This window comes from Diplotaxodon limnothrissa, linkage group LG2, assembly GCF_057381915.1.
Source record: "Diplotaxodon limnothrissa isolate DT_005_m linkage group LG2, D_limnothrissa_male_GT1.1, whole genome shotgun sequence".
NCBI lineage: Eukaryota > Metazoa > Chordata > Actinopteri > Cichliformes > Cichlidae > Diplotaxodon > Diplotaxodon limnothrissa.
This window is the reverse complement of record NC_140597.1, coordinates 30,856,175-30,871,795: the sequence shown is the minus strand read 5'-3', so window position 1 is coordinate 30,871,795 and position 15,621 is coordinate 30,856,175. Positions and strand designations below refer to the sequence as shown.

Sequence of the window (15,621 nt, the reverse complement as noted above, 5' to 3'; positions counted from 1 at the left end):
TTATGCACAGCTCTCTTGAGGTCCCACCCCAGCAATTCAATCAGATTGAGATCTGAACTTTGATTAGGACATTTCTTTTTTGCCATTCTGTTGTAGATTTGCTGCTGTGCTTGGGATCACTGCGATGTTGCATGACCTAGTTTTGTCCGAGCTTTAGCTGCCGGACAGATGGCCTCTCATTTGACTGGAATACTTCAGTATACAGAGGAGTTTATGGTTGACTCAGTAACTGTAGGTGACCAGGTATTGTGGCTCCAAACCAAGCCCAAATCCTCTTGCCAACTATGCTTGACAGCTGCTATGAGGTGTTTGTGCTAATATGCTACGTTTGCTTTTCACCAAATGTGACTCTGGTGAAACATTTCTACTTTGTCCTTTAGACAGACAAGACCGTTCAAAACAATCTTGTGGTTTGTTCAACTTTCCAAACTTAAGCTGTGGTGACATGTTCATTTTAGAGAGAAGAGGCTTTTGGCTGGCAAAACCTTAAACAAGCCATACTTGTTCAGTCTTTTTCCAATTATACCGTCATGAACATTTAACATGCTAACAGAGGCCTGAAGAGTCTGACATGTAGCTGTTGGCCTTTTGTTGTGTGCAGTATCTGAGCATTGTACTGACTGACCTTTAGGGTGTCTTTGACGGGACTTTCACACCTGGGAAATTTGTAGTATTGTGTTACAAGACACAAACGAATGCTATAAAACCATCAAACCACCAAAACTGCTGTTCTAGAGGTGATCAGACTGTTTTCAAGCAATTAGCTTTTAGCTAGCAGCAACACAAAGTTGCTTACACTCCTTAATTCCTATGGATGGACTTCACAGGACTGCATCCAACCCTGGAAGAAACTTCCCTTTTCACAAGACTCTGTGAGCATTTTGACACTAGGCTCATCTTCTAATCTCAGGGGTGGATCTACAGGGAGGCAAAGGGGGGCAACTGACCCAATGCTGTAGATCCGTGCTCCCCCCACCCCAATTTTCTGTCCCCAACTAATTTTCTCAACCTAATTGTCTTTGTTTTCTTAGAAGAGATCATGCACTTAATAATTTAAAGTGTTTTGTGGATATTTTGTTGACATATTCATATAAATAATTTCCCCCAGGGATCAATAAAGTATTCTGATTCTGATAAGGGATTTTCACAACCTTCACTGAAGAGGTATGTGCCACCCTGCCTAGACCTCTTGCCCCCACCCAAATGTAGAGTTTTCTAGATCCGCCACTGTTTAATCTTGTTTCCATATTCTTATATAATCATAGCATGAGGTAGGCTTTTGCATGACTTTATTAAATGAAAGAGCTGTTTATGTAAAACAAACAAACAAAAACAGCTGGAAGCCAAACAGCAGAGAAAGGAGAGGAAAAAAGATCCAACTACTGAAAAATACAGTGGTGTTTTATTTGCAAATTAAAAAGCACCGACAATATTAGTTACACTGTAAAAATTATTGACAACAATTACAAATCTTTATCATACAGTCCAGGAGATTAGTACCATCGTTGCTGTTATGTGTTATCATTTAATACTTTATATGGAGAGACTCAGTACCTTTGTACAACAGTTGGCAGTGAGAGGACATGAGAGGAAAGAATCTCAGCGACACACCTCTGCACAGTGAGGAGAAAAATAAAATAAAATAAAAATTTCCACACTCCCCCTCAGTAGAGCACTGACATTTCACACAATGGGCTGATGGAGAGTGTAAACCCAAACACATTCAATAATTTAGGTCTACAGAGGGTTTTCGCATTATTTACATTATAAAGTCACCGTCATGTGCATTGTTATAACATCAGAACATCGTACAAAACTATTGCAAGAAGAGCAGCTTTTTGTTACCTACGTTTGACATCTAGTTGCAGTGGTAACACCTTGACCGACAACCAAAATGTCTGAGCGGTCTCTCTGGGCGAACTGTTGGTTTGCCGGGTGACTTTAAGTGTTTGTTCTGTTTTTAAATAAGCAGAGTCAGCTTTTAATCTCCCAAACGAAACCTTTTCTATTGAGTGACATGAAACAGAACATAAGAAAACATAAACAGCTGTGATTAAAAAACAAAACAAAACAAACAAACAAAAAACAACAACAATGCTGACACCAGATTTTGAGATGCACAATCTTCTGAATCTTGTGGGACCAGAGTGTGGCGTTAACATACAGTAGCTAGCTTATGATCTTCTTCTTCACAGATTGTAGTAGGAACAATTTCGTGAGTGTGCTTTCCAGTAACCTTTTATCTTCAAACAATGTGCTTTCATCACCCGTCCTATGTTCCTGCTGTAGCCAATCAAATGGTTGTAAAACTGGCTACAGAGCATGCTAAGCTGAAAACAGTGTACGCAACTGTACTGTACATCTGGCCCATATGAAACCAATGGCGCTAAAGTGTTTAATTTTGGTACATTCTACAGCAATGCATTGCCATCCGCATTACAGAGACGTTAAAATCAAAGTAAAGGAAAAAAAACACTTTAAAAAAAAGAGCCATGAAAAGTCCATGTGGTAATAGTTTAAGGAAGATTCTTGTCCTGGCACTTGTAACGTGATAACTAGATTCTACCAAGGCCTATCAAATAAGGCTACAACATGCAGCCTAAGTCAAGACTTCAGACGTCCCATTCTCCCTTCATACAAACACGTGCATCAAAGGCATTTGGAACCAATGTCTCTCAGGCGATCGGGATATCATCCATTAAGCCTGCTTTAATGTGCTCCTTACGTGAAAATTCATTGGCGGGGACACAGGTGATGCTCTCCATCACCTGTGTCCCACAACTGAAATTTCAGACTTTATTCCCTTCCTCTGATTTCCAGGAAGAAGTTCAAGTGATGATAAGTTTGATTGAGGAGAACGGCCATGTGATTATCAAACACCGACAATTCCTCGTGTGCGTCCTCTTGAGTCTTCCCCGGTCTCTTCTTCAGTGCACACCGTTAAGGCTTCCATGTTCCTGGTTTGCCCACTGTTGCCCTATTTAGGAAGATCACAGTTGAGTCTTGAGTTGTATGCGGATGTCTCATCCTCAAATCTCAGTCAAAACAAATTGGGATCTTCAACATTTCAGGCCATGAGGCCAGTGAGCCCCAGCAGGGAATATTAGTGGTTCAGTATGAGGAGGTGTGGTTTTCCCCTGTGGTGCTGCTACCTGGTGTGGACCAGCTCTTCTCGGAGCCAGCTTGGTAGAGGCTGTCCCATCCTGTAGAGCAGCTTAGACAGCTCAATGTTATGATCCCTATAGTACTCCCTGAGGAACGCCTGGGACTGGAGAATGCAAAAATAGAGCAAATATTAAACTAAAATATAGCAATTAAAAAAAGATCATACTATAATGTGATAATTCTTCCTACCTCAGGGTCCATATCAGGGTACCTGCGTCCTTTACTCTTTCCTAAACACTTTGTCTTCCCCCCCTCCAGCAGCTGACACCAAAAACCTTTTTTAGGGTCGAACCTGGACGTAAAAAACACAAGAATACACTGAGAAATAAGAAACGACTATTTAGAATTTCAATTCTAATATTGAAAATCTAAAATCTCCCCCCAGTTACTGTGTTTCCGTCATATTTTCTTTGCTCATATGTCCACGTGCTGTTTTCTAGCGCGTGGACATATGAGCATGTTTGACGGCTCCACAAATAATCCCATTCCAATAAGCAACTTAAAGAAGTGTGATGTTCACACTTAGAACTTTCAGCATGTATTTTAGGAGGGTGGGAGAAATCTTTTTTTGAGCTGACAAACCTTCAAATTAACCATGAGACAAACACATTTTTAAAAGCCAAGTGATTTAGATTTTTTTTAATGTAATGATTTTTTAAATGTCTTAATTCTTTACTAGCAGGAGCTGTTGATAGCTAAGGTTTTTTAATAAGCTAATGACTCAAATCCCATCTTTGTATTTACATTTGAAGGCAGGAAAGCTATTAATGCAGCTGCAAGTTCATTTGTAAACTTGGCAGCTGAAAGCAACATGCTGGGATGAAGATACTTACGCTAAGATCTTGTGATAGTTGATAATGTTAGTGAGGCCAAGAAACTTCTGGATTTTGTCCATGACTGAAGCAGGCTCGGTTTTCAGCATCTGTCCATCCAAAACTAACACCTGGGAAACAGTATGTGAACAGGAAGAGGATAGTTGGGTATGCAGAAAGCTATAAGACACTCTCAAATTAATAATGAGCAGAGCTGATAAAGGAGTTTTAAGACTGATACCAGTTTATTTGCTCATTTAAGAATCAGGTTTATCGGCCGATATTTCCTTTCATATGACGCATAAACAGATTTCCATAAAGTTTGATATGCGTAGTTAATTATGAGTCTTTACTAGGATAATATGGCAATGAAATAAAAAACATATCTTATTTAAACTTCACATGAAATTGTGCTTTACGATCTGCCCAACTCTGCTTGGACCAGCTGGTTGTTTGGCGTGTGGAAACGTGTCACGGACAGGAAAGTTGTGTAGTTCCCTCTAGTGAGCAAACTATGAACACGAACACTATAAACATGGTTGAAGAGAGATCCTCCAGCCACTTCTTTATTTTTTAAATTCTAATTTCTCAATAGGACTAACATATTGGCCAATATATTAGTCAAGCTTTAGAAGTATTATTTATTATAAATGATCATATTTTAGACCTGCAAGTCTGAATATAATGATCTGTTAGCCAGAATCCACCAGAGCTGACTCTTATGGACGTTCTTGTTCAGTAATGACGCTCACAGTTAATCCCGACTCATTGTGCAGCTTAGAGATTTTGAGCAACAAGTGTTCACTTTGCTGTTGAGTGTCCCCAAAGAGCAGCTCTCTTTCTTCAAGGTCACCCGCATTTGAAACACTGACTATGAGGAATACCAAAGAGAGAACAAGCCACCCTTACCACAAGTGATTTACCATACCTACATTTATACAACCTGAGTGTTAAATTCATTTAAATTCAACTATTAAATTAGTTGTATACTTTGTAATTAGTTTAGCATTTTTATTCTTTGATTTTATTTCAGTTTAGTTTAAGTGTGTTTGCTTGTTTTAGTTTAAAGTTTTGCCAAATTAATAAATAATAGAAGGACAGAAATATTCAATTCTTCTGTATTCTTATTTTATTTTTGTTAGTGTTCAAAGTCCACAAAACCTTTTCAGGTAGTTATCTTTATTTTTTCATAGTAGTGGTAAAGTTTTTTCACATCTAGCATTGTTTTAGTTTGTTATAATGACTTTGGGTGCATCTGCACATTTCCCCCCCCACTAAACAAAGCATCCTCCCCTCGGTACCTGGCTGGAGTGGTAGAAATTAAGCCAGCGCTCCAGATGGATGGCATACCAGCCTGGCACCAGACAGCGATTCTGGAGGACCCGTAGTTTGACAGGAGCATCACGCCCTGCAGTGATGACGTCGTGGAAAGAATATTTCAATGCCACTGGGTCATCGTGGGCTCTTTGGTGCTGCATACAGACACAAAAGGTGAAGAGAGTATTTTAATTGGGATGAAATAATTCTCTAACTATAATACAGCAGCGTTTATTCAAAAGTTTGGAGATTAGTGGAGTAGCAGGTCACCAACCTGGTACCACGAGTAAGCTCTGTCTGCTGGGCTGATGAGGATGGTGATGATCTTGGCTTTGGGTAGGAGAGCTGCAGCCCTCTGAGCTGCCACCTCAGAGTCAAAGTAGTTAGCACTCTTCTCAAAGTAGTAGTCTGAGCTAGTATTGGAAGGCAGAGGGAAGTATTCCATATACCTAATGCATTAAAAAAACACACAAAAACACAGCAAAAAAATTACAAGCAGCCAGAGTTGATCTGGTCCAATTTGCAACCTGCAGATAAGGATTATTTCTCTGTTCACTGTGTGGGTGATTGACCATGCACAACAGCTTGGCACCCCGAGTACAAAAAAACCATCTAACACTCTATAGTGTTATACAATGTTAATATTTGGGCAGCCCACTCATAGAAATTTCCAGCCTGCCAAGTAAATTTTGTGTTGGATTGTTTTCAGATTGTCTGCAGTGGCGCGTGAAGCTTCACTTTAATGCTGCTCGAAGTCAATTAAACCTGCAGGAAACTCAAAACAGTGACTTTTTTTTAGATGAATGGGTGTTAATTGCGTTGCTGGTCTTGCTCTCGGCAATGTCACAAATGAGTGGATTTGTTGTTGTGAGGTGGCGTCGTTTGCTTTTTTTTTTTTTTGCTTTTTACTAACAAAGTGAAAATAAATTGTTCACTGCCGTTGCCACTTTGTGTTTTTTTTTCTTTTGATTTAACTGCAAATGATCTAACCTGTGCTCCTACCTAAACATATGGGAGAACGTAACTCCAGATGCAGGTGCAGCAAAGTTGTGAAGCAACTGTGACTATAATTACAAGTGAAAACTGCCTTTTTCCACTCACAGTCCGGCGTATATGCCAACACGCCGAAGAGGGATGTTAAATTAAGAGCACTGTGAACAGTTGCTGTCAGTTGCTTCGATGCTGCAGCATCACACCAGACAAGGGGGGGTGGGGTGAAAAAATGTGAACATTAATTATATTATGGGGATATTTCTGACTCGTGAAGTGTTACTTCCCACTGCACAAAAAAGAGGCGAGTGTAAAAATACATACCAGTCAATGCCTCTGTGGTAGTTATGCCCATTGAAGAACTGGATCTCCTCAAAAGTCTCCTTGCTGGGGTAGTTACTGGTCAGATCAGGGTGCATGCCAAGAAACAGGTAGAGTGCTGTTGTCCCTGAGTGAAGAACAGCACAGCAAGCGTCACTGACATGATGAAGATGGTGAGAGGAAGAAAGAGGAAGTCTCTAACAATATAATTAGAAAGCAGATTTAAGTGTAATGTAACAGACATCTACAGTCAACCACGGTGACAACCTCTCATAAGATAACTTCTGCTTTTGAACTGAATGGCTGAATGTACTGAGTAAAGCTAAACATGTATATATTGTTTTTTCTGTATATGTCTGAAATAAAGATACAATAACAATGGCAATCGTCACATTTAATCACTTCTAGCTATGTCCTGTAGAGGGTGTTGAAGTACTGCTTCTCACCTGTCTTCTGAGGACCAATGACGAGCAGTTTGGGGAAGCGGTCACATGTTTTCTCTTTGGACCAGATGTCCTTGTGCCTTTTGTCCTCGCAAGGATCCTGTAGCCAACAGAAAACACATTGAAAAAACATCCAGTGTTACAAATTTTTAACAGATATGAGAGCAACCAAATGGTGAAGTGGCCATCATTAAGGTATTACGCACAGGCTTTGCTTGATTTATGACACGGCCTAACTTGGGAAAATCTAACTACACGTTGCAGTGTTGCAAATCTCAACAATTGCGATAGGCCTGTGCGGTGGTGATATATGGTGTATACTGACTACAGCAAGGATGATACCCCCGTAATGGGCTGTAATTGTATCTAGCCTGCTCATTAAGCTATGCAATAGCTGCCACTGTGAACATATGCTGTTTTTCTCATTTTCATAGCTCTAAGAATACGTGCGCAGACTTGGAGCAGGTTCTGGAATCGTCCCTCCTTTGTGAGTTTCAGTAAAATATAAAAAATAAGGAATATTACACTCAGTATGTTCTTTTCACCTGCCAGAGGGGATCTCTCTCAGATGGGAACAGGCTGAAGTACTTCTGAGCCAGCTGGACAGGCGGCAGGGTCTGCATTTTCAGGTTGGTCCATGTTTTGACAAACATGACCAGGCTTTTGAAGGTGTATAGGCCGAGGCGGTCGTTCCCATAGTTGGACAAATGGGTCATGAAGATGCTGATCTGCGAACGGAGAGGGAAACATGGAGAGAGAGTTATAAAAGGGGAAGAAGACAAACAAAATATGGTCTGAACTGAAAACGTGGTAAACTGTGTACATTATGTAACTGTCTGTGATTATGTGAATTTGACAGGAAATAAAACAACAGAAAATGACAAACATTTAGTGAGTCCAGCTTTTCAAGTGAGAAATGTCTGCCTATGTCAAACAAAAGCAAATCCTAACTCTGGTACATTATTATGAGCACACTTTGCCAACAGTACTACAGTACTGTGAAAAAGTCTTGAGCCACCTGTCTTTTAGAAAAATATTTTGCTTCCAAGTAGCCAGATTTCATTGCAAGGTTTTATGAAGGTCTTTCACTTTTTCTTACCATTATCAGAGGAATGTTCTCAGAGGAATGACACTAAACACTGACCTATGAATCATTCAAGCACAAAAAGGCCCCGAACTCAAGTGATGAACCAGTCGAGCCTACACATAACATAAGGCAACTTAGCAGTTTTGAAGTGCATCTTCAGGCACTTTGTTACTTTGTGCAAAAATGTGCAAGATAAAAGAGTTTTACACATGTAAAATAGTATTCTTGCAACACAAATGTGATTTCCAAAGAGCTATCGGCATACCTCACCACAGTGTACAGTGTGTTCTTTGAAAACCCCAAAGCAAAACATAACAAAACAGTTTAAGGAAACTAGATAACTGAAAGACAAAAGAAGAAGTGGTAAGCAAAAATGGTAAGCAAAATTACCCAAGAACTGAACTGAAAAAAGGTGACAAAAGGTCTTACAGGGTGATGAACTGAAACATAATTTTTTTTAATTTCAAATCACTCTTGAGACGTACGGAGGGGGTCAGGAGCCCAACACAATGGAGACTCTGTCATGGTTCGAGGGGCTGGGCTCTTGTCAAAAGTGAACTATGAACACAGAAATGTATCGACAGATTTGGATCCACCATGTGATAGCATCCAGAAAGCATCTGATTGGCAACAGCTTCCCTTTTCAGCATGACAAGAAACGCAAACGAATGGACCAATGCAGTAAACGGTCAGAAAAACAAAAACAAAAAATGCAGCACTATCAGTCATGGATTGGTCCAGACCTCAATATTATTGAAACAGTGTGGGAACATCTTAACAAAGGACATAGCAAAACACAGCCAACACCCCAAAATGAGCTTTGAATGTCTTTCGAGAAGCCTGGAGAGCTTTTCCTGAAAACTACATAAAAAAAGATGACAACAGAGCTTGCCTAACAATGTTTTGCCTGATGTGGTCAGTCTAAAATTTGACCTCCGCATGTTTTCAAATTGTACAAACTGTGGTTTTGCCCCGGATACTATTTTCCATTTATGCTTTACTGCATTTTCCTAGCAAAATATAAAGAAATGAGGGGTGGTTCGAGACTTTTGCACTACATTATTAAAAAAATAAAAATAAACATATTAATCACAGATGAATGACTCTGACATTCATTACTATCACTATACAGTATAATAGACTTTAAATATTAGAGCATGCTGCCCCAGTTCTCAATAAGCCACTAAAACCTTCAGATGAACTTTTCCTGGATCACAGTTAATTATACGCAGTATGAGGGAAAAGGTTTCGAGCAAAAGAGGAAGTGGCAGTTTAAAAAAAGAAAAAAAAACTGTTGAAACAACACTTTATAATTATGTGACACAAACAAGTCTCACTTAAAAAGTAAAGCCTTGCAAAAATTATCTTCAGACCAGACTAACCCATTTATATCATCTCAAACAAAACATGCTGACAAACACAACGAATTCTCAACACTGTTTTTGCTCCAGCGACAGAAGCTTTCGCAGCAGAGTAAAAAAAAAAGAGTGCGCTTGATGCAGACATCCCTGTGTGACTCACCGACTAGTCATTGTCCCGTCCCTCGTTTAAATTTCAATTTACACCATCAGTAAAACGGTTTTTCCAAGCTCGCAAGACTATCGAGGTGCTGTGCGGATGTGTAATTGACTCACGGGGTTCAGAAGAACAGTGAGGAAGAGCTCTCCACCATTGATGAGCTTGTCCAGCTCATTCGGACTGCCCGGGTAATCTTTGTAGAAGATAGTGTGCGTGAAAAGACCACAGGTCTGTCTGGGCAGCACCTGCGACACGAACAAAAACACAAAGTCACCAAACCAAGAGCGAGGAAACAAAAAGGGAATGAAGTTACACACTCACGTTAAAAAAAAAAAAGGATCATGAGAAGTGCATTGTCACAAATAAATACACACCATCAGCCCTCCGCTGAGAGCAGAGCGAAGCTGTCAGTACTTCAAGCAGTTACCCCACACATTGTTTGCTTCCAATAACATTCATATTATGCAGCTCATCTAGCCAAGGCAAACCTCTTATTCACTCCGAGTCTATATGGAAATTCATGGAAATGCGTTTACAGTTTGGAGTGTCAGGGGAACTGAATATCAATCATCAGTAAGCAGTGGAGACTGTCCATTCAGACTGCTCTATCTCAAGGACAGGAACAGAACTGTGGGACCACACAGGCTGACTGAATGCCAGCACTACAAAGCAACTGGACTGAGGCTGCACTGCCTCTTATCAGCAGTGAAGGTCAACCTGGGAAAGAAATGGATAAGATCCCCCCTTCACCCACCCACCTTTTAAAACCTCCTGAATGTATTCTATTCATCTTTAATTTTGCTCTCTTCAGCACCAACTCGGATCCGAAGCTGAATAAAGTCAAGTGTATTTTTCTTTCTGTTTTTTTTTTTTGAGGAGGGAGTGCTGACATTTCAATGATTGCTGTATGCAGACACTCGCTATGCTGTTGCCAAGGATGTCAGTCTCCATTATGCTGCTGAGGCCTCCTAGGCAGCGCAACCTAGACAGGTGTCTCATGCAAGACTGGTTCACTTGACTACATTATCATTTGGCACTCGATAGGAAATACAACCAAGCAGGACTGGCCTTTTGCAGGACTCCTGATTCCAAAGATGGAAAATAATAACACTGTCATCACAATTATCATCTAGGAAAAGCGGGCACGCTGAGAGCAGTAGATGAGGGGCAAAAGAACAGGTTGAAAAGAGAGTTGGTCATAAGAGAGGAATAAATATAAAAGAACTGAAGGAGGAGGGGGGAGTGATAAAATATGTAAATAGTAGAAGATAAATAGTAGAAGAGCCCCCTGAAAGGGATTATTGGCTCAGAAGGTAATGGATGTTGAGAAGCCAAGTGGAGAGAAAGCTAACAAGCCAGAGGTAAGAAGATAACGAGGCTTTTTCGAATGCCTGGGTGTATGAAAAGTTGCCTTACACTGATGCCGCTATGGATGAAACCTCGCCGGAAGCGAGCAGGCTTTAGATGCGGGTACTCTTCTGTGCTGGTCACCTTGATGCCCCACACCTTCTTCCAGGCGTCGTACAGCTGTATGTGCACAGGGTAAACGCCCGAGTGGTGAGGAGCCACCGCGTAGCCCATGTTAGTGGGGATCCCCTGCTCCTGGGGATGAAAAAGAAAACGAGGCGAGGTTTAACGACACCCGTCAAGCTCTGGGGATATTGAGAATTGTCTGAATTTGAAAAGGGTGTCTGCGTTTTCTTTGCTGTATTCACACTGACTGTATAAGCAGAAGGAATTCACAGGAAAACAATGCAGCGTGTGCAAATTTATGCAACTAATAACGGGCTCGCTGTTCTGTTGCTCATATTACACCATTTAAGAGCTCTACCAAACCTATAATTTCCCGTTGCTGCTGTGCAGTTAAATCTTAGACTTGTTTTTTAACTGTTAAAGGGGTCATAGAAGATGCGTCGCACGTGCTAACATTGTTAGTGGAGATGGAAATCATTCTTTTTGAACAAGTTCATTTTTATGCGTCTCTGTTTGAGGAGTGAGTGAGCGAGCAGTGAGGAAGGAAAGAGCAGCCACAGCGAGATATTAGATAAGAGCCGAACGACGCCTCAGCAAGCCTACTTCCACAGCGTCTTCTTGCACAGAAGACATGCAGGTCCGAATCTTCACATCTGATTAAAATTGCACTAGTTTTGCATTCTTAATCAAAACAACGCAAGACTTTTTTTTGGCTACAGGCACAGATGCACCAGATGCCCTTTTGTATTACAGACAAAACAGCTGCTCGAGGCACGTGTGCCGCTAACTGAAGTGAGCTTCAATCTTTATTGTTTTTGGGTTTTTTTACTTGCAAAAACGTCACCAGCTCGTCCGAGACTGCCTATTTAAATCAAAACAGCAGGATATGCAAAAGATAAGGCCGATCACTGTGTTTACTCAAAACAGCGATGTGACCTTTACCCCCAAGCTGACTCACCATGGCAAATTTCTTGTTGAGCAACATCTGCTCGGCCAGCACGGACTGGTTATGAAATAGATGGGGCTGCATGTGGCTCCACATGTGAGGAAACCACCAGAAATCCTTCACATAGGAAAGCAGCAGGTCATCTCCCAGGTCCTCCTCATCAGATCCTGGACGTAAGAGAGAATAGCATGGGAAAGGAAGAGGGGGAGATGGAGGGAGATGAACGGGGTTAGCGCAAAAATGAGGGGCGGCGGGTTATGAGGAAATTGAAGATATAAAAATGGGAGATGACAAAGAAGAGGCAAAGGTAAAATGGAGCGAGTGATGACAGGGAGAGGAAATGAAAGTCAGCAAGGCAAAGGGAGAGACAGAGTTCAAATATTAGAAGGAAGCATTTGAGAAATGAGAAGCAGGAAATGGACAAAGTCAGGGCATGACAGAGAGGACAGAGAGGAGAAGCAAAATTAAAGAATATGAATCACGACTTCACCAGCTTGAAGTTTTATTTATTTTAGTTTATCTCAGCAACTGGCAAAAGTTCTCGTCGGGTTGCATCTCACCAGCGTGAAAGAATTTCCCTGAGAAGCCCAGATTGAAGGTGAAGTTGGGCACATGGGTGCGCAGCTCCCTCTGTGTCTCCAGCAGGGCCTGAAACAGTAGGAGGAGAGGAGGGTGAGTCAATACACGATGCGCTGAAACCGGTGCACGAGCGCATTAATGAGAAAGCGCGAACACCCGTTCGGTCTTGTGCCCACATGCATATTTTATTCTGAAAGTTTCTTTCGGTAAACATCCAGCATCCACTCCCAGTTGCCTCACTCCTCTCCTCCATTCTGTTTGATATTTTGCTCTCCTCTGATTCGGGTGTTTGTTTCATTTGATCTCCGTGCTGGATGAGGCTCCCAGTGCACACCCCCTCTCTCTCGCTCAGATTTCTCCATCATGTCAGGGTGTGATGCGTCTCTAAAAGCTAGCTGCTGCGCTGCCAGTGAGGGGGGCCTTGATGCCTCTTCCATAACTTTTTCTCATACCCTCTGCCTCCACATGTGAGGCGAGCCTGTTCTGCTCTGAGGGGACGCAAGCAAGGAGCTTTTCAACATTCTTTGTATGTCTCTGGGCCCCTGAAATATTCATTGCTGTGGAGCTTCTGTGACAGTGTGAGCAGTGGGGCCTGTCAGCTTTGAGCAGCCTACTGGGACGAATGCATTCAAAAGGAGTAGAGGAGTGAGAAGAAGGGGTTTCTGTATGACTGGCAGAGGGTAGAACATGCTATGTGTGAGGCAATTTTTTATTTTCCAGCAAAGGGCTGTTGAAAAACAGCGGCTAATGAATAGATAAGTGGGTTCAGTTACTATTCTGAGAAGATGTTTTTCTTTTTTTAGCACTTTGAAACACAAACTCACCTTTACGTCAGGCACCTTCATGCGGGTACCCTCTCTGCCCACAAAGATGTCATCTATATCCACAAGGATGTAGCGCTCCAGAGAAAGCGAGAGTCGCTTCCCTGTCAAAAAGGCCACAGCGTCCACAAACACCAGCTTGTGCAGCCAGAAAGCCAGATTGTTGCCGAACAAGACCCTCTGGATGCCGTCGTGAAGCCCCAGGTCCTGCACCACTGATGGCAACAGAGCAGCATTCTGCCCCATCGACGCGACGCTCTCAGCTGATTGGGTCTTGGCCAGTAACACGGGTTCGTATGTCGAGTGGTTGGACTGAAAGACGGTCCAGTCATCTCCGGGGAGAGGACCTGGCAGCGGCTGCCCAGATCGAGTGATAAAGAGAAGCGGGGACTTGGGGTTGACCGTGCAGTCCTTCAGACCCAGGTTAGAGTGAAGAAAGAGGGGGAAGCCTTTCAGCTGTGCACTGAGCAGGCTGTTTTCATTGGCCTGATCAACACAGAGAGACAGAGACGAGAAAGAAATCACACAGATTCATCATACACTGGAGTGATGAAGACAGAAATGCATTGGAAATAACTCCCCAATTTCTCCAGTCATGTGTGAAATAAGGAATGTCAGGCCTGCTCAAACGTGAAGGCATGAGGCAGCTTCTACCTGCTATGCTCAATCTGCTATGCCCTGAGATTGCAGTCAAAATGAATAACCTCCTGCTGTGTTCTCAAAGACTCTGAGACTGAGACTTCAGCAAAGGCTTAATGAAATTTCCCCGCCAAAACTTGCCATTCCCTGATTCTCTCTTACTTCATCTTGCACTTCAACATAACTCTTCCTTAGAATTTCAACACAGTGTTTGGGTGTTAGTTAGAAACATTAACACTAATATACACTGTGCAGTGTCCACATGATGGTGATTATATCTAAAGAAACGTTCATTTGTAACACTCATTTACCTCGAGGCTGTGGATGTAAATAAAGTGATTACCCATGTCATCTAATTGATTTTTCTTTTCATCACATCTTATCAGAAACTAATATGAAGAAAGTGATACAAATACTAATTACAAATTAGGCCTGCTCTGTGAGGTAGACTGCATTTAGAGCCTGTCTGACATTAGATTTTTGAGATTGACAAAATTACAAATATTTGGTGATTTAAAAGTCAGATTTTTTTTTCTTTTAGATGCACAAAATATAAACGCCTTTCCCTAACGTTTGGTATGTGCAGTCATTTATGAGTCCCTATTAACAAACCATAAGGAAACCATTTAAATATAATCTTGTTTATGTCGTGGATTACTCGTTTACGCTCCGCCCGACTGTGCTCCAATCAGCCGTTTGCCGTTGTGTTCGTGGCCGATGCCGACAGGGCAGAAAACTTGGCCAACATTTCAGTCAAGCTCGAATTTCATTGAAAAGGAGCATTTTATTCTCCGCAGACTACACGTGACAAAAAGTGTATTCGCTTGATTTGCTGTATGATTACTTACAGTCACTTCATGTTGCACAACTTAAGTCTTCCTTTAGAAATACAAAACAGCGCGTGGGTGTTAGCGAGAAAAGTTGACACTAACACAAACTGCGTGGTGTCACGTCACCGTTTTTCCCATTCATGTGTGCAAACTATACGTTACATCTCTGATCATATTTAGTAGTTTTAAAAATCTAATAAAAAACAAATCAGCTGATTTTCTTTAACCATTCGTTCATTCTGGCTTCTTTTGCCCCGCATCATTTGGAGTTAAATTACCCCGAGGCTGTAGATAACAACTATTGCAATGCTTAACTATCTAATTGTATTTATTTTTCTTTGTATTTTATCTTATCAGCACCTAATATGTAGAAAAATAAACAAGCACACATGCAACATCAATTTCCTTTTCCATATATCAGGCGTGCTTTATGAAGGAGATGAAGCCTCACTAATACACAGAATTTTTATGATTTCCCTAACAGTTGTTAGATGTAGTTATTTATGAGTCTTTATTAATATGAGAAAACAATATCGATATATTGGCAAATGGCTAATATCAGCCACTATATCAGTCGAAATATTTTATTTCATTTAAAAAAACAACTATTTTATTCTGCACAGACTACACATGACCAAAAACATACCATATCATGTTTGCTATACGGGAAATTCTACAGT

The 15,621-nt window shown here is 41.3% G+C and overlaps 1 protein-coding gene across 1 annotated transcript in view; it reads right to left on the bottom strand.

Annotated features, from left to right (window-relative positions):
* Positions 1–1,403: 1,403 nt before the first annotated feature.
* LOC146638704 (bifunctional heparan sulfate N-deacetylase/N-sulfotransferase 1-like) overlaps positions 1,404–15,621 on the bottom strand; it is a 49,123-nt gene continuing 34,905 nt past the window's right edge. Inside the window, exons 3-15 of the mRNA XM_085362248.1 lie at positions 13,476–13,958; positions 12,633–12,720; positions 12,085–12,239; positions 11,070–11,255; positions 9,770–9,898; positions 7,594–7,776; positions 7,052–7,148; positions 6,609–6,732; positions 5,569–5,743; positions 5,279–5,449; positions 3,999–4,108; positions 3,355–3,457; positions 1,404–3,268 (exon numbers count right to left, since the gene is read on the bottom strand). Of these exons, the coding sequence (XP_085218374.1) occupies positions 3,149–3,268; positions 3,355–3,457; positions 3,999–4,108; positions 5,279–5,449; positions 5,569–5,743; positions 6,609–6,732; positions 7,052–7,148; positions 7,594–7,776; positions 9,770–9,898; positions 11,070–11,255; positions 12,085–12,239; positions 12,633–12,720; positions 13,476–13,958 (2,124 nt within the window). The 3' untranslated portion in view covers positions 1,404–3,148. The remainder of the gene's footprint in view (positions 3,269–3,354; positions 3,458–3,998; positions 4,109–5,278; positions 5,450–5,568; positions 5,744–6,608; positions 6,733–7,051; positions 7,149–7,593; positions 7,777–9,769; positions 9,899–11,069; positions 11,256–12,084; positions 12,240–12,632; positions 12,721–13,475; positions 13,959–15,621) is intronic.